This window comes from Myotis myotis, unplaced genomic scaffold (assembly GCF_014108235.1).
Source record: "Myotis myotis isolate mMyoMyo1 unplaced genomic scaffold, mMyoMyo1.p scaffold_m19_p_12, whole genome shotgun sequence".
Classification (NCBI taxonomy): domain Eukaryota; kingdom Metazoa; phylum Chordata; class Mammalia; order Chiroptera; family Vespertilionidae; genus Myotis; species Myotis myotis.
Genome location: NW_023416316.1, coordinates 7755918 through 7774799, shown reverse-complemented (window position 1 = coordinate 7774799; position 18882 = coordinate 7755918). Strand labels below are relative to the sequence as shown.

Here is an 18882-nt window from a genome sequence, read left to right as displayed (position 1 = left end):
GAAAGACACGGAAGGAGACCTGCCCTAGGGGCAGATGCTCTGTCGCTCAGACACGTGACTGAGGCTAGTGAGTCAGACGTGTCTGGTACACTGAGCAGACCTGACTCGCAGGAAGGGGGCAGTAGTCAGGATACCCAGACTCAAAAGGAGCTGGACAGTGTGACTTCAGAGGCAATTCTGGGTGAAAGCACACTCTTGAATTAATCTCCACTTCCTACTCACCCAAATCTGAGAACAAGGGAATCTGGGGGAGCCTTGACCCAACCAGAGTGTGCCAGAGGGGACACTCGGGTAAGGGAAGTAACTCCAGCCTCTGCACTTTGCCTTGGAGACACTCACCCCACACATTTGACCCTGGCAGCTTCTCCACATCTTTCCAGGATATAATTGTCTACCCTAATGGGGAAAGAGGTCAAACTGTTCACTTTCTACTTATTTCTAGTTATGAAACCAGATGAAGCTTCAATTTAGCAGTCTTAAAGACCCATAATTTTCATCCAAACAAAAATGGAAAAGCTGATGCATGAAGAGAAAAAGTATAATGAAAGGCCTCGGGGCTCATGTAGAGAACAAAAGCCCAAGCCGCGGTACACTCAGGGTCTTCCCCATTTGTGAATGTGCGTGCCCAGCAGGGGCTGCACGCGCGCGCGCGCGCACACACACACACACACACACTCTCTCTCTCTCTCTCACACACACACACACACACACTCTCTCTCTCTCTCTCACACACACACACACACTCTCTCTCTCTCTCTCACACACACACACACACACACACACTCTCTCTCTCTCTCTCTCTCACACACACACACACACACACACACAAGCATACACACTTGCTCCCTTCTTGTCTCAATGACAAACACCCTGAAGATGGTTGATTCTAGAACATGTAGCACCTGAGTTAGGAAAAATGTCTAAGAGCATATCACTGACTCCAAACCTATTGCCTCCATTGCCACATAAACCTCATTCAAAAGTTATCCAAAGGGCCACTGAAGTTCACTTCTGCATTTGCTTTTACTTTTTATTTTTGGAGGGAGAGGGGACACTCCTGTGATTTTCTGACATGTACTACAGACATTCTGCAGCAAACACTTAGGGAACACTGCTGGTGATGCCCATCACCTCTCTAGGACCTGTTTACTCCACCTCTAAAGCAGATTTCTGGTAAGGGATGATGGCTAAAAATTTGAAGTGAGCATTTCCTATCCCTAACTTCAATCACCCATAGTTCAGTTTCCAACCAGAAGCTTAAGTATAGCTACATAACTGGCAGGCAACCAAGCTAGAAACTGCGTATGGCCCTTCAGTAGCCTTTGAATGGAGTATAAGTTGGCTGTAAGAACTACTTAAAATACTTAATTTCAGTATGGTCAGAAACAGGCAATTAGAAACAAGCAGTCCTTCAATCAGGCAAAGCGAGAGAAGAGCAACTCCAACCAAACCCAGAACCACAAGGTTGTGGCATTTTCAAAGGGAATTTAAGTTGGGTCACTAGAATGAATAGGTCTGAGATCCTCCAATTCATTGAAAGAAACCCTAGATGCAAACTGTACTTGGGATTGCTGTGACAGAGTCGCTAACAGGAGAAACCAGTAAGACGGTGTACATACCATAGGCAGGGGCAGCTGTGCTGTAACCATATGGTGTTCCATAGCCTAGTGCAAAGAAGAGAGAGCAGATCAGTCCAGGACAAAGGGCAGCTGGCACTGGTCCAATTCACAAGTAACACTGGGCCCGGCACTGTGGGCTCTGAGGACTTCGTCCAGGTGCTGGATGGATGAGAACCATCCCAGACTGGCTCTAGTCTACCCATCCCTTCAGGCTTGCTGAGAGTGGAAACTTTCTGCATGGTCCACAGGCTCCCCTGACCCACAGGACAGCCTGTCTCTGCCTCACTATGCTTACCACACTATTATAATTATCGAATTGCTGTCTCTGTTCCCCACGGGGGGGCGGGGGGCAGAGACACTCTGCATCACCTGGATCTAGCAGAATGTAGTAAGCACTGGCTAAATATAATATGTTGAACAAAGGAACACTCAGAACTACTCAAGTGACCAATTCTTAGAGCTGGAGAACAGACCTGTTCAAGTCTCTTTCCAGAAAGCAGTGACAAAGCAGGCTGGAGCCTCAACGGCCATTAAGGAGAGCACACAGGTCAGTCAGGCTGTGGACTTGACGGCAAGGTCCATGTCTTATTGCTGCCTGAATTCCTGGCCCCAGTACAGGATCTCTCAATAAATAGTGGTGCAATTGACATTAGCATCTGGTACCTATGAAAAAAGGCTCAGCCCTAACCAGTATGGCTTATTGGCTAGAGCATCAGCCTGCGGACTGAAGGGTCCCAGGTTCGATCCCGGTCAAGGGCATGTATGTACTTTGGTTGCGGGCACATCCCCGGTAAGGAGTGTGCAGGAGGCAGCTGATCGATGTTTCTTTCTCATTGATGTTTCTAACTCTCTATCCCTCTCCCTTCCTCTCTGTAAAAAAATCAATAAATTTAAAAAAAAAAAAAAAAAGCTATTCTCACCCGTGCTTTCCTCAGGTTGAAAATTTAAAATAAAAAGAAAAAAGGCTCATATTGTCAATAAATACAAATACAAAGAATACAGAAGATTTTGAACCAATTAGTTCTGGCACAAGTTTCTTACGTGTCCTTAGACATATAATTCTGAGTTGCCGTTTTCTCATCTTTAAAATGGAAAACCTTCCAAGCTACTTTATAGTGTTGTAGGGATTAGAAATATTATATTAATAGAAGCTACAATCTTTAATCTTTCAGTAAAACAACTTTAAAAAATATAAATACTAAATCACTTGGGTAAGTTTCTAGGAAAAATTGGTTCCTAAAATAGGACAAGGGCATGGAAGGTACATGGGCCCTTCACATTGTACCCACAACAAAGCAAGCACTTTCACATTACAACCCCTTTGTCTACTGCTCTAATGACCAGCTGCAACTCATCATTTAGATCAGGACCAAATATCACCTCCTCTGTGAAGTCTCCCACTTCTTTGCCCACTCATGTTACAGCTTGCACCACATTGCATGGTGTTTACTCAATGTCTGTTCCTACTCCCACCTGACCCCAAGCATTCACTAGGGCAGACGTTAGGTCTTGGTCATCTTTGAATGGCCAGTTCCAAATCTCCTGTTTGAGACAAAACACTCAAATGTACACTGAACAAGTAAACTGCTTTTAGGGACCAATTGAAACATTTCCTGAAAGATAAATTTTTTTTCACTTCAGTCATATAAAACTAGGGATAGTACAACTTAGTCTCAATCTTGTTCTTAATCTTTGATGCTCAGTCGTTATTTTAAGAGGACACAATGCAGCTTAAATAAGCAGTAGGAACAGTATGAGAGGCCAAAAGAGAAATTAATGCTTAAAAAAGTGAGTTGTGCATCAAATCCAGGAAAAGGCGGCTATTTGGCTAAGACTACAGTTTCAAGGGTTTTACCAAAACCTCCTTAGAGAGAAATGAGGTTAGATTGCTTAGAATTGTAACTGCAGTGGTATGTCGTGAAGGATTCTAAGGAGTGAAATGACAAGATCAGATTTTATTTTTCAAGATCACTCTATAGTGTGAAGAATAGATCGTAGGAACACAAGTGGGCATGACAAGGCAAGTTAAGGTTTTTATAAACTAGTAGCCCAGGCAAGAAACAATAGGGGTGGTTTCCAGTGGGTGTACGGAAGTAAATGGGTGGCAGGAAGTGAACAGATTGAAGGATTCCTCAGAAGCAAAATGTATGGATTTAATATGGAGAATGAAAAAGAGTGAAGTTTCCAGGATATCTCCTAGGATTTTAAGCTGAAGGAATTAGACTGGCCACCGAACAAACCATTGGGGCTCTAATCCTGACTTCACCTCTCACTAGCAAGGTGACTTTGAATTGTACCTGTTATTTAACGTCTCTGCACCTCATAGTCTACTGTAGTAATTGAGTTGGCAGTGAAATGTAATTACATAACATATGTAAAAATACTAACTACAGTCCCTGCTGCACAGCATGTACTCCACAAATGGCATATAACCTATTCATACTCTAAACCAACCTCATGTGAATCTTCTCTAGGCTATAAGAGAACTTCATTTTTAACAACTTCAGGAGACAGGCCTTTCAGAGAGGTCAACGTGATGACATAAGAGAGAATTTGCTATAGAGCAGACACGCCTGGTTAACAGCAGACCTAAATGCTTCCCTTCACAATTACCGCCACTAGACGGACGATGGCTGCTTACCACTCAAGCAGGAGGTAAATGTTCAAGACTAAGCAACCACAGACACAGATGGATAAAGTCCCAATGGAACATGTAATCAAAGGCAAGAAAGCTATTTTCAGTAACTTGCCTACTGTTGTTAAGTGAAAGTTGCTTCCTTTAAACAATGCACTGAATCAGGCCAAAAAAAATTAAATTTCAGTTGAAATAGTGAGATGCACAAAAGAATGTCTTAATTTTGTACACAGAATGTACCAAACTATGACTATCCTTTCTCCCATGTCCCTAACATGCATCTTTCAGTGTTCTCTGTTTTCTTGAATGGCACAGTCATCCAGTCTAATTCCTTCAGCTTAAAATCCTAGGAGATATCCTGGAAACTTCACTCTTTTTCATTCTCCATATTAAATCCATACATTTTGCTTCTGAGGAATCCTTCAATCTGTTCACTTCCTGCCACCCATTTACTTCCGTACACCCACTGGAAACCACCCCTATTGTTTCTTGCCTGGGCTACTAGTTTATAAAAACCTTAACTTGCCTTGTCATGCCCACTTGTGTTCCTACAATCTATTCTTCACACTATAGAGTGATCTTGAAAAATAAAATCTGATCTTGTCATTTCACTCCTTAGAATCCTTCACGACATACCACTGCAGTTACGATTCTAAGAACAAATTCTAAACCATTGCCTCCAGGACTGGGCCTGAGCATCCAGCTTTAGCTCAACTCACTCCCACCCCACCCCGAGGATATCCACATTACATCCTGACCTTCCAAACCTTCAACTGAGCCAAGTTCCCTACCACCAGGACCACAAGGTCTCTGCACATGCTCTCTTCTGTGTAAAACTTACACCCCACACTCTCCCCCAAGTTGACTCCTACTCATGCTTCAAAGCTCAGTTCAGGTGTTATTTCTTCAGGGACCCAACAGACTAGAGCAGTTTTCTACTACATCTTCTTGTAGCATCATGTCCTTCTCCGTCATCAAATCATCTCTGTCTATAACAGTGATTATTTGATTAGTTATGTCTCACCTTTAGAGCAACTGAACTATTATGTATATGACAAATATGACCAAGGCAAGTTAAGGCTTTTATAAACTAGTAGCCCAAGCAAGAAACAATGGGGGTGTCTCCAGCCCCTACCTACCGGGATCAACCTCTAGAAGGTAGAATTACCAAATCCCATCATCCATACAACTTCCCAAATAGTCTATTCTAATTCTTTGGAAAAAACCCACCATCTATGTAAACTTAGGAGTGTTAGATTAAAAAATGATTGCATAAAACCCAATTTCTAGGACAATTTCATCTTGAGCAACAATTACTAGCAGTTTATTTGTCAAGTTAAAAGTTTCATACTTTCAATATTGCAGAGAACTTGATTTTAATGGGACATGTGTATCTACCACTAAAATGACATATGGATTAGAACAGAAGGCAAGGAGATGGCACCTTTATCAATCTACCTCAAGGCATGTGGTAAAATGGGAAAGAGAAACTTTGGAACTACAAACTTCTATATTCAACTCTTTGTTTCACCTTATCTCCCTAAACCTAGTTTCCTCATCTGGAAAATGGAAATAATTTCCATGTGAGGAAACACGTGAAGATTAGAAACAATTAAGTGAAATCACTTATATGAAAGTACTGGTGCCCTGGTTGGGTAGCTTAGTTGATTAGAGCGTAAACCAAGGTTGTGGGTTCGATCCCCATTCAGGGCACATACAAGAATCAACCAATGAATGCATAAATAAGTGGAACAACAAATTAATGTTTCTCTCCATCCCCCTTCCTTTCTGTCTCTAAAATCAATCAATAATTTTTTTTTAAAGTATCTGGTGTATCGTAAGCTCTAAGCAAGACTATATAGCATGGTGTAAGTAAGTTCCCCTTTTTCTCCTTTTTTGTTTCTTTAGTCTGTGATGGTTCCCAAACATTGAGTTAAGGAAACGCTAATAATGACCAGGCTTCACCCCAATTAAATAACCTCTTAGCAGCTATTTTTCTGTCTTCGGTATCGCACTGAATACACTCTGCTCCTCAATCTGTGCTACATCTTTTAGCTTCCTCATTGTCAAAAAAATCCCTTCATCTATGTGCAACACTGCTCATCTGTCACTCCCTCCAGGAAGCCTCTAGCCACTCGGCAAATTCCATGAGAAAACCCATGACATTCTGTAGATTCTCCTTTCAACTTCTGTGCACACCCATCCTATACCCGTGTCATGTTTCCAGAGACCAAGTATAATCATAGAAAATAAAGGAGACGCCATTCCTCCAAAAAAGGAGGCAGATCTCCTACAGGTTGTACTGTACCTGGAGCTATGTAGCCAGGAGCAGCTGCAGCCCCAACAAAAGCTCCCCTTGTTAGAGTTCCTCTTCCTCTGCCCCGAACAGCCTGGACTGCTGCAGACACAGCTGTATTCACAATACCCTTTGCCTGTTAAAAATAACACATTTTTATTACTGAGAGAAATAAGAACTATTATCCTATTATCTCTGAGAAACTTGAGCCTGTAGATGAGACAGTGTGTTGTCTATGACCTTAAGCCTTCACTTTATCATCTGTAGAATGAAAATGACACCTGCCTTACAGAGTTGTTCTAGATAATATGCTAAGTACATAAGAATATGCAAATCACTTCTTTTCACTTGAGGGTTACCCAAAAAGAGTTCATTTCCTACATACAAATTTCAGTATCAAATTACATCCAAACTCAACTGAGGCCAGATTAGAGTAATTATAGACACTTGATCGAAATCCATTCACTTCTCCGGCCACAGATAAAAAATACTGCAACAACAAACCACCCAGAACAAGCTGCAAACCGGAATGGAGTTTTTGTACAAAAGGACTGAGACAGAAGACAAAAGATATGGATCCAGTTTCTGCTCTAAGTTACTAAGACCTCAGGAAGGTCATGCGATTTCCTTGAGCCTGCCTCTTCTATTGCGGGCGTGTGTGGGGGTGTGTGTGTGGGCGTGCGCCAATCATCCTATATAATAAAGGCTAATATGCAAATCGGCCGACGGCAGAACAACCAGTTGCTATGACACGCACTGACCACCAGGGGGCAGACGCTCAACACAGGAGCTGCCCCCTGGTGGTCAGTGCGCTCCCACAGGGGGAGCACTGCTCAGCCAGAAGCTGGACTCGTGGCTGGTGAGTGCAGAGGCGATGGCGGGAGCCTCTCCCACCTCCGTGGCAATCAGACATCCCCCAAGGCGTTCCGGACTGCGAGAGGGCACAGGCCGGGTTGAGGGAGAATACCCCCCCCCCCCCCGCCCGTGAGTGCATGAATATTGTGCACCGGGCCTCTAGTTAAATAAATAAGTACATATATATACACATACCAACTCTAAAGTCTTTTCTTGCTCTAAAATGCCATGGAGTGTGGTAAAGTCCCATAATCTCTCTCTAGAAGAGTTGCCCTAGTAATTGTAAAATAATACTCATTTTGCTCCCCTTACTTCAGGGTACAAAGAGCAGTATCGAATATAGATATAAAACTGAAAAGTTGACTAAATCAAGGAGTAACAGCAAACATGGGTCGCTAAAACATCCCTTTCCAAAACTAAAATTTTTTAAAAAATCAAAGGGTATCTAGTTTTAACTTAAATATTATTCTTATTTTGTAGTGAAATAATGCAACAAAAACTCGAGCTAGAAACTACTAATATTCCCTACTACAAACAAGGAAGGGGGAAGGGGAGAGAGCCTCAAAGCTCACTGTATGATAAAGCCAACAGTATCTCAGAGCACACACACATTTATCTCACATGGAAATACCATCATCCTCTGCTCCTCTTAAGTCAGTCTCTCTGCTAGTATAACTAGGCAGAGGCAGTTTCAAGGTTGAATATATCATGCACAGAGAACTGCCATTTTTTTTGGCTGAAAAAAAAAAAATCACCCCACACATCCAAAACAGACTGCTTCTTGGCTGTCAAGCACACTGAACACAGGAGGTTTATAGCTTCTAGTATGGAAAATTTCTAAAAAAGAGTGAACTTCAAGCAGACTTTTTTTTTTTTTAACACAGCTTATTCAAAAGTAGTCAGGAAGCAACAATCTGGCAATAACAGAGTGACCTCACACAAATTAAGCTCATTCCTACTAAAACTAAACTTACTTGAAAAGTCTCTGCAAGTAGGCTTTTAAGCACAAAAATGAACTGGCCAATTACAAGATGTAATTCATAGGAAAAAGACACCAAAATAAACAAGGTAACAATTATCTTTCTCCTAATTTAGAACATATTCTATAAGATTTAGGAAAAGAAAATCCACTTATTCTCTCTACATGTCTTCCTCTGCAATTTAAACTTTATTTTTTAATTTAATCTCAGTAAAAGTTAGTCTTACTTGTTTATATTTTGAATCCTAAAATTTAAGCAATTTATTATAGTAAATAAAATAAGTTAAACACAAAAGTTTTTAAGATGTTATATGCAACAGTAGAATGCCCATGTCTTTGGAAGGAGAAGACCCTGGTTTTAAAAGGAACTTCTACCATCAATCAGCTATGTTGCTACACACAGTATCTTAATTTCTTAGTGGCCTGTTTCCTCATCGGTAAAATGAGATCAATTCTACCGTCCTATAATAGACTTAGCATATGTAAAAGAAACTGTTTAACACACAATCTTAAATAACCCAAGCTTCCTTCTATTAATCTAATTATTTTAATTGCTTTTTCCTATCACCTAATATATTCAGATATTATTACACAAGTACTCTCCACGAAGGAATGTGTCATATTTATTTCTGTATCTTTTTCCCTCACAACCATCCACATGGTGTATGTCTAGAAAATATTTTTGAATGCATTAAAAAAAATGGTTAGAAGAATCTGTTATCCAAAAGCATGGAATTAGGACGCCATCTTTTCCAAATATCTTGTTAATTCCAGACCTTTGCAGCACTGACATTCCCAATCAACAGAAGAAACAACACAGGGTCAAGTTCTACTGTGCCATCTCCAACAGAAAACCCAAAATAAAGGCTGCAAAAATTCAAAACTGAAAAGGAAATGGAAAAGCATCTGCAGACTGATGAAAGTAAGCCCAAGTCCCCTTGGCAGCTTCCCTAAACCAGACAAATGTGAACATCTCATTCAAGTCCAAATCCCTTAACACTCCACCTCATCAAGAGAGACCTGAAGCCCCCAAATAATGCTAACATTCTCTTTTCAATATATAATCTGCCTAAGACAACCATGGAACAGGGACCTACTGACACATTTATTGCCGGGAGCCGGTCCATCCTTGCTGTTTCAAAGGACCTGGCATATATGGCATACTGTTCTTAATATGTTTGCTCACCTTCTTGGCACTATGTGTTTTAACCTTTCTCTCTGAGAAAGGTTGTTTCCCCAGGTAGGGATTTTCCCCTGAAGTTAGGGAGGGAATAAAACCCCTCAACTAAGTGCCAGGTGAGTAATTAATCACTTTAACTATGAACAATCATGCTTAAGCTACATAATCTTTACTCCCTGGAATGGAGATAAGAAACGCCCTAACCTTTGTAATAGAGATTGATAGGATTGAATCAACTGGTATAAATACAGATGTAACAAGACAGCAGGACACAGAACTTAGAAGACAGAACTTAGAAGACAGAACCAGGAAGACAGAACCTACAGACAGAAGAACTTCGCTGGAGAGAACATGGCAAAAGATTCTGGACTGAACCTGACTACAGAAATTGGCAAGAGAACCTGACTAGAACCTGGTGACTGAACCTGGCTGTAGAACCTGGACAGAACCTGGCTGGAGAACCTAGCAAGGGAACATGGCTACAGAACCTGGCTGGAGATCCTAACCAGAACCTCTCTGGAGATCCAGACCAGAACTTGGCTGGAGATCCTGGCTGGAGATCCTGGCTAGGCTGCTGATCAACTGAACACTGTCTCCGTGTCCTTCCTTCTTCGCCGACTCCGTCTACGCCTTTGGGAACCCCTGGACCTGCTGGGGTTGGACCCCGGCAATTTATATTATTAATAACCTAACCCAAAGAAAAGATTGCTAAATCCAAGAAAAACAAATACTAAAAACAAAAGCTAACAGGGCACAAAAGCAGAAAATGAAACTTAATGGAAATATTTTTCAAAGTTATTAATGCTCAACTCATACCTGAGGGATAATCTTCTTTTTCTTATTATTTGCTGCATTGGGTCCAGAAAACAGCTTCTCCAGGGCAGCTAATGCTGCACTCGCCTTTGCCACTTTCTTATTTGGACCTGCACCTCTGAATTTCTGTCCGTCTACTTCTACCTAAAATCAAGAATGACACTCTGAAGTTAGCCCATGCAATTCCTCTATTGTAGTTTAATTTAAATGGATCATAACACAGAAAACACCAAAAGTCAAATAGTGCCACAAGAATAGACTCAGTCTATTATGTGTAAGCTCAGGATGTCCTATGTGTCTGAGGGCAAAACAGGTTGGCTTCTATCTAGGTACACACCTCCATCACAAAGCGCTTGTCATGGCTTCCACCAGTCTCCGAGATGAGTTCATACTTCAGACCTCTTCTTTTTTCATTGAGCTCCATTACAGGATTTTTGCCACTTGCTGTGAGAATAGGGCCCTGAGTTCTTACCTAGAAGGAGGTTCGAGCAAGCAAGATTCCAAAGTATTAAATTTCTTATTATACAATTATACTCTCTGTTGAAACAGAGGCTCAAAATTGTATTTTTAAAGCATTCAGGAGCTAGTGCATGAGCACCTCCATATACAAATGACAAAGTATCTATAAAGGTGTGAAAACTCTACAAGCAGTAAACATCCCAGTCAGGCAGTCATCTGCACACCCTGACTTTGAAGCAGGGCTGTCCCAATAGAAGAGTATTCAAGAGTAATGTAATCTTGCCATTACAGGCAGTCCTGAGGTTACGTCAGACTCGACATAGTCGTTTCGTGGTTATGTCACCATCTCCCATTTATTTATTAAAAAAAAAAGTTCCGTCATTTTGACTTATGTACATATGTGCTTTATGTTTTTATTATTTATTTACCACAAGTAAAGGTCAGGAATTTTTATCTTTCTTTAAATTTTTTTTTTTACTGTTTCACTTAATTACTGCTGTGTATGTGCTCCATGGGAGTGACGGAGGTGCTTATGTAGGTGGGTTCCAACTTATGGTGAAAATCGCCTTACGTCGCGCCGTAGGAACGGATCTCCAACGTAACCCGAGGACCTACTGTACATCGTACTCTTGAGTCTGATCTGTGTTCATGGTCTAAGAATAATAATCTAAATTACTAACAAAGTGGATAGAACTGTTGAGATTCAAGTGAGTGTTCATTGTTTTTTCATCGTTAGGATTAGGAAAAAATAACTCAATTTAGGAGATTGGAAGAAAATGCCCATTCACACCTTTCAGAATCTCTAAAGAGATTTAAGGGTACCTAAAGTAAAAACAAAACAAAACAATGGGCTATAAACTATGGATTCTGAAATTTTAAAATAACAATAAAAGTTGTCATTCCCTGTCTGCAAGGAGCTATCGTGCAGTGGGAGGGACAGATATAATCACTGTAAAACAATGTATATTACAGATGAGATGTAAATTATGGAAACACAATAGAAAGAATCACTTTCTAGGGCTATCAGGGTAACTTCCCTGGAAGTGACACTGTGAACCTACCCATAAAAGGGAGCGAAGTGCCAGACCATCCTAAGGGGGAAACAAAGGAGAAAGGCATCTGGACAGAAGAAACGGCAGGAGGTTCAGTTGGCTGGATGAAGGGGTGAGAAGAATAAGGCAGAACCTCACCCTGCAAATACCCCTACTGGAGCCAGATCCTAATCACTGTGTATCAGGCACACAGGCGTTGCCTGTATCATAGACAGTGGAAAGACTAAAAGACTTTCATCTGGGTAAGTTCATAATTAGATTTGCGTTGTAAAAAATTACTCTAGGAATGATAGAAAGAACTGACTTTATAAAAGGTAAGAGTCAAGGGAAGAAAAGTAATTCTCGTAAGAGTGTGAAGGCTCAAATTGTGAAGTTAGCACCAAAAGTAAAACAAACCACAAAATACTACAACTATGATTTTGAGGAAGACCCAAAGATTGAGGACTTTTTGAGGTTAGAGATCATGTCTTTAATTCCACCACAGTAACTGCTCAAGAAATGCTGAAAAAGCCCTATCTGGTTTGGCTCAATGAATAGAGTGTCAGCCTGCGAACTGAAGGGTCCTGAGTTCGATTCCAGTCAAGGGCACATGCCTGGGTTGTGGGCTAGATCCATAGTAGGGGGCATGCAGGAGGCAACAAATCAATGATTCTCTCTCATCATTGATGTTTCTCCCCCCCCCCCCGCCTTCCTCTCTGAAATCAATTTTTAAAAAAATGCTGAAAAAGAAATGAATGCCCAAAAGAATTATTATGTATATAAACCTAATGGACAGCAAGATTCTCGCTGATTTGGTAAGTGGTTGATGCTGTAGAAGTGAAACATTGAACTCTTTTTAAAGACAAGTTAAAATAAATATTTCTGAGTCTTTTGTAATAAATATGCTTTTTGAAGAGCTTTTATAATCTACATTTCCAGTCTCCAGCTTTAAAAGGTAATAATTTTTTAAAAAACTAGTCTATGGTAATCTCATTCTGCTTCCCAAATCTGAAATCACTTTTATAAAAATAAGTCAAGATATAAAAATATTTGCATTCTAATCAGTTACTCCTACTTCAATGAAGAATAGGGCTTTGTGTCGCCCCCCCCCCCCTTACTACATCACACAGAAACAAAGCAGTGATGTATTCACTACCAAAAGCTCCATATACTCGTGACTGCTATTAGTGCAGCCACACTGCACTCTTCCTTCCTAATTGCCTCCCAACTTAAAGGTCTGAGCCTCATAATTAACGAGCTCTTTCTCTTCTTAGAATTTCAAAAACTGCCAGCAAAACATCTTGCTCTGCCTGTGACTACCACTTGTGAATGACTGACTAGTCTTCTCAGAAGCCAGGTACCATGTCTACTATCCTCAACATGGTTTTTTACAGGCTTCAGTCCCTATCAGGCCCTCCTTACTGGCCCACCTGGTGCTTCTAAACATTTCCTTTCACAACTCCTCTATACCTACTAGTCCTCTGACCTAGAATGCCTTCTTTCTATCTCTTCCCTAAAAAATCCTACACATCATCTAAAACCTAGCTCACATTTTACTTCCTTTAATTTCACATGTGTATAAGTTTCAATCATTTCCTACTTGGAGATTTTACATCATTATATTCAGTTTGCAATCACAGAGCTTTATCACATTACAGTATAATTAGTTATAAACATGTCTTTTGCCCTTCTAGCCTGAGGTCATCTTGAGGCTCTGGACACATGTCTTCAGCAACTGGTAGTAAGCAGGTACTAAGAAGAGTTTAGTCCTTAATAAATATGCATTCTTAGAAATGACAATTTTTAAATGTTAATGTAAGCTATTGCTGTTACTTGAAAGCCAATTTTCCTTATGCAGAATGCAATAAACAAGGGCTCCATGAATTCCCAAATATGCTGTGAATATATTGCTTGGATTCTGCCCCTTTCTGTTTTAATAAGCTCACAGGCCAGGATTTCCCCAGAGTCTAAGGAACATAATAGGTCAAGCTATATGCCTTTCTCAGAGCCGTTCCAACTCAATGATAACCCACTGCTTCAGCTTAGCACAACTTCAAGTAATCCTATATTTCTTCCACTAGATCTTCTGTTTCTCTGCTCTACAGTTATAGTTAATATACTTGGGAAATGCAGCAAAAGGGAACTGCTAGTTAAACATGTTGTGCAGTACACAGTACATTCACAGATTTAAAATTTTTTTTTAATCCTCATGTGAGGATATGTTTTTACTGATTTTCTTTTAGAGAGAGAGGGGAAAGGAAAGAGAGAAACATGGGTGTATGAGAGAAACATCAATCGGTTGTTTCCTGTACGTGCCCCCATCGGGGATGGAACCTGCAACTCAGGCTATGCCTGACCAGGATCCAACCAGTAAGTTTTTGGTACATAGGACAATGCTACAACCAGCTGAGCCAAACCAGCCAGGGCTTTTTACAGTTATTTTTAGAATTAAGTGGGGGGAAAAACAAGATGTAAAACTGCATAAAAATGTCCTCATAAAAATACTTACAGAGCCCTGGCCAGTGTTGCTCAATAATTAGTGTCAGCCTGCACACCAAAGGGTTGAGGGTTCAATTCTCGGGCAAGGGCACGTACCTGGGTGACAGGTTAAATGCCCTCCCCAGTTGGGATGCATGCGGTAGGCAACCAATTCATGTGTCTGTCTCACATTGATGTTTCTCTTTCTGTCTCTCCCCCTCCCTCCCCTCCACTCCACTCTCTCTTTAAAAAAAGGGGGGAGGGGGAGTATCAAGTGAGAATTTAAAAAAAATTAAAATGTTATTTAAAAAGGCTGGATGAAAATAAACCAAAATATTAATAATATCTGCCTTTGGAATATATCCATTTATATATACTTTTTTATTTTATTTATATTTTTCAAGTTTTCTATAATGAATTTTTTTTTTCCCTAAGGAAAATAATGTATAAATATACCTCTAAGGTACTGGAGGTTTCAGTTGTAGAATTTCCAGTATTATTGCTTGAGTTTGAAGACACTGTTTCATTTTTGCTTTCATTATCTGATTTTTCATCGGAACTCATACATTCAATATCTGCATCAAAGCCTGTTGGGTATCCCATTGCCTGCAATACCTGTACAGATTACATTAAGATTCAGTGTTATTCAAACAACAGAAACCACAGAGAATAGATGAAATATTAAAGAAAAGAATTTCAAATCCACAACATTTGAATCTATTAACTACCTTGTAGGAAGAGCAAGATGGTACTAAATACATATACAAATCCTTGGTTTTACCTACCAGGGTATCACCATAAAAATGGGAAAAGCCTCCACAGAGTAATTAGGTTTAAATAAAGGATGATGGAAATGAAAACCTGAGGTTGCTCCTGGTTCATTTAATTTGGAAGTAAGAGATAGAGAAAATAGCCAAGTTCAATTAATGAGGTGAGGGGAAACATAAAACCGTACATTGGACTAGAAAAGAAAAAACAGGAGTGTCTAATCCTGAATTTCTCCTCTGGTCCTCAATTTTCCAATTTGTAAGACTGGAAGACTGATTAGTTGACCTCTAAATTCTATGATCCAACCCATTAGGAGAAATTAGCACAAAAAGGCCATCAAGAAGCTTTCTTTACCTTGAAACCAATTTTCCAGTCAATTACAAAATAACATCTGAACCTTTCTCCTATTGGCCTCTTTGCTTTTAACTAAAACCATAAGTGAGCCCTGAAAGGAAGCATTCAGTCTTTAGGTTCAGTCTCTATAAGAAGTGAACCAGGAACAATTTCAGGTTTGTATTTCCACCCCTTCCTCACAAGAATTGGTTATGGCTTGGCTTCCTCCAATGTTCATTCTTCTAAAGTTCCAGTCAATGCCTGGCATTTCTTATCTTTTATAAAATAACGTTTTCAGAGCTCTGTGCGCGCACGCACACACACACACACACACACACAAACGCGCGCGCGCCTTTTAAAACCTCCTTCCAGGTGACACTGCTTTTCCGTTTACGAGAGAAATACGTTCACCAGCACTTGCATAAGCCTCTTTTAAACAGGTTGATATGGCACTGTCAGTTACTAATTTAAAGGTTTATATCAGAAAATAACGAGAGAGGTTCCTAAAGATCCCTGTATTTGCTTTAGCTTTTGACTAATGTTTTAAGTTGCTGGAACATAAAAGCACATTGTATTTCTGTACAATTCCCAGCTATACCTAACAGGTGTCTCTCAAAAAAACTATTCTGAAAAATGATTAGAGGATGCCAGGGGCTAGAGGCGTGGCAAGGGAGACGCACTACTATGAGACATGAGAGGACTTTCTGGATGAGACAAAATATTTTATATCTTGATGGAGGTGGTAGTTACACGCTTATAAACATTTGCCAAAAACCATAATCTCAGTAAATGATTAACTTTCCTGCATATAAATTATATCTCAATAAAGTTGGCTTTAAAAAGACCATAAATAAAAATAAACTATTCTGATAATCACACAAATGAGCAGCCTGGCAGCCCAGCCTTTATAAACAATGCCATCTGATATGACGGACTAAGCCATATAGATAAGGTAGTACCACTAAACAAAAAAGAGCCTAAGAACTCTGTACAAGAGAACTTGAAATTAATTCACTCAATTCATATGGAAAATCTGGCATTCTGTTGAACACTTGAAATCACAAATAAATTCCTTGTATTAATTGGGAATAAAGCCAAGGACCCCTTTTTTTAACATCTTGAGTTCTAAAAGTGGTCAGGTAGGTCTTGACACTGAGCACACACTCACATCATTTGGTTACAACCTCATTAATGCTTTCTGAGGAAAATGCATGCTCCATTGAGTCCTGAGAATGAATATGTTCTTCCCGAGAAATCACATCCCTGAGAGAACAGTTACTAGCCTGGAATTAACACCCGCTAACAAGCTGCAAGTCAAAAGCCAGAGTCACAAGTAAATTTGGTTTATTCCAATAAAATCTAGATAGAGACATGCAGTTCCCCCCCATTTAAAACAGACAGTTAAAATAGCCTCATGCGCATTACTTAGCACCATTTCTCTGCCCTTTTCTCAGATGTCAAAGTCATTTATTTACCTGTTATTATAGTAACTTATTTCAATACATTCATAAATTGTTTATATAACTGACAAATAATATCAAAGGACACAGAATACTTGCAATGCAGCTCAACTGACAAAAAATTTCAAGTTAAGTAATTTTCTAGGAATACATAATTCAAAGATTATTAACTGGGGTGAGGGCATGTGCCGGGGGGTAGGGGAGGCCGGGGGAAGGTCAATGGGGAAAAAAAGGAGACATATGTACTACTATTTGTAATACTTTAAACAATAAAATAAAATTTTAAAAAAAAGATTAACTGGTATATGCTATAAAAATAAAAGGTGAAGAGTCCTCAGACTTCTGGAATGAAAGTTTGTTTGAAATGAAAATTAAGGCCAAAAATTTGCTATACCAAAGAAAGGTGGGTTTCAGATGTCTAGCTAACAAATCCAACCTAATAAACACATCAAATAAACTGAAATTCACAAGATGAGTCCTGGAAATAAGGTGACTGGGAAGTCCAGTGTAATCATGCCTTTTTTTTCTCATGATAGGGGGTTGAGACTGAGAAAGATGACACCCTAAAGGACTAGAGGCCAAGAGTGAAAACACATAAAAACACATTCTACCCCACGGCTCTCTACTCAAAACAAAGTCCCATTCATGGCTTCTGTCTCATAGAGAGCTGATAGCTCCCAGAACCTCTCCAAAGAGCCTTCACTTCGTGTCCCCTTCTAACTGATCTTTTTTCCATAATGAATAAGATTCTTTCCATGAAATACGGCTGCTTTTGTCCCTACAGGTGTTACTTGTGAGGGACTCTAAGGAGAAATAACTGCAGGAGGAAAGGGAAGACTGGCCACTGTAGGCTTCCTGTTGCTGAGCAGCCAGGCTCTTGTGGCAGAAATTGGTTTCTTCTTGTTTTGATTCTACGGTGTGATTTGTCATAACAGGTACAGAAACCTACACCAAGCTTAGTGAGTAAGAAATGCAAGGAATTTTATCAAGTGGAACCTACTTTCACAAACACATGTTGGATATAAAACTCTCTAATATAGAACTTGTAACATGGTATAACCTTATGGATGACAATTTGGAAATATATGCCTGACATTAATAGAAATCTCAATACATATTTAATGAATTAACAGGCCATTCAAATGGGCTTTCTTCTTGACCTGGTAATTCTACCTGTAGAATACATCTTAAGGGAGAATCATACTAGTTCAAAAAGATGTAAAGTAATCAACAGAAAGCATATAAATTTAAAAAAGGATTAGTGACATTGCAGTAGAATAGTGGTAATGAAATATTAGATTCTCAGTAAAAATGAGAACAATCTTTGTGATAACTATTAAAAAAACCTCAATATATTTTTAGATGAACAAAGAAAACATGATCCTATTTTAAGCATATATTTTGTAGTTCCCATCATTCTTTTTTTTTTTTAAATATATTTTATTGATTTTTCACAGAGCTGAAGGGAGAGGGACGGAGAGTTAGAAACATCAATGAGAGAGGAACATCAATCAGCTGCCTCCTGCACACCTCCTACTAGGGATGTGCCCTCGGATGTGCCCTCAACCAAGGTACATGCCCTTGGCCAGAATTGAACCTGGGACCTTTCAGTTCGCAGGCCGACGCTCCACCCACTGAGCCAAACCAGTTAGGGCGTTCCCATCATTCTTTCCCTAAAACCCTTGGGGCCAGGTTGTTTTGAGAATTTATAACTTTTCAGAGTTTAGAAAGCGACTACAATATATTTACCATATATTTTCTAAATCTCCAGTGGTATTTCAGGTGCTACCCCATGTTTGGTCAAAGAAATAGATAAAATATTCACATTAAATACAATCATCAAGACTAAAAATAGCCACACATCAATTCTAGTCAGGTTTTCCCATCAAGTGAGTTTGCATCAAACTTAGAAAAGTATTTTTCATTTTTAGTGCTTTTTGGATTTTGAAATTGTAAGTTGGGGGGGATTTGGAAAA

The 18882-nt window shown here is 39.8% G+C and overlaps 1 protein-coding gene across 13 annotated transcripts in view; it reads right to left on the bottom strand.

The window, feature by feature from the left end:
• The window catches only part of LOC118667076 (spermatid perinuclear RNA binding protein), a 142014-nt gene that overhangs the window by 16544 nt on the left and 106588 nt on the right, over window positions 1–18882 (bottom strand). For 12 of the 13 annotated variants that reach the window (XM_036329710.1, XM_036329716.1, XM_036329721.1 and 9 more), the window contains exons 13-17: window positions 14802–14960; window positions 10715–10849; window positions 10381–10521; window positions 6563–6686; window positions 1620–1664 (exon numbers count right to left, since the gene is read on the bottom strand). In XM_036329710.1, coding sequence (XP_036185603.1) covers window positions 1620–1664; window positions 6563–6686; window positions 10381–10521; window positions 10715–10849; window positions 14802–14960 — 604 coding nt within the window. The remainder of the gene's footprint in view (window positions 1–1619; window positions 1665–6562; window positions 6687–10380; window positions 10522–10714; window positions 10850–14801; window positions 14961–18882) is intronic. The other variant, XM_036329717.1, reaches the window with a different exon arrangement.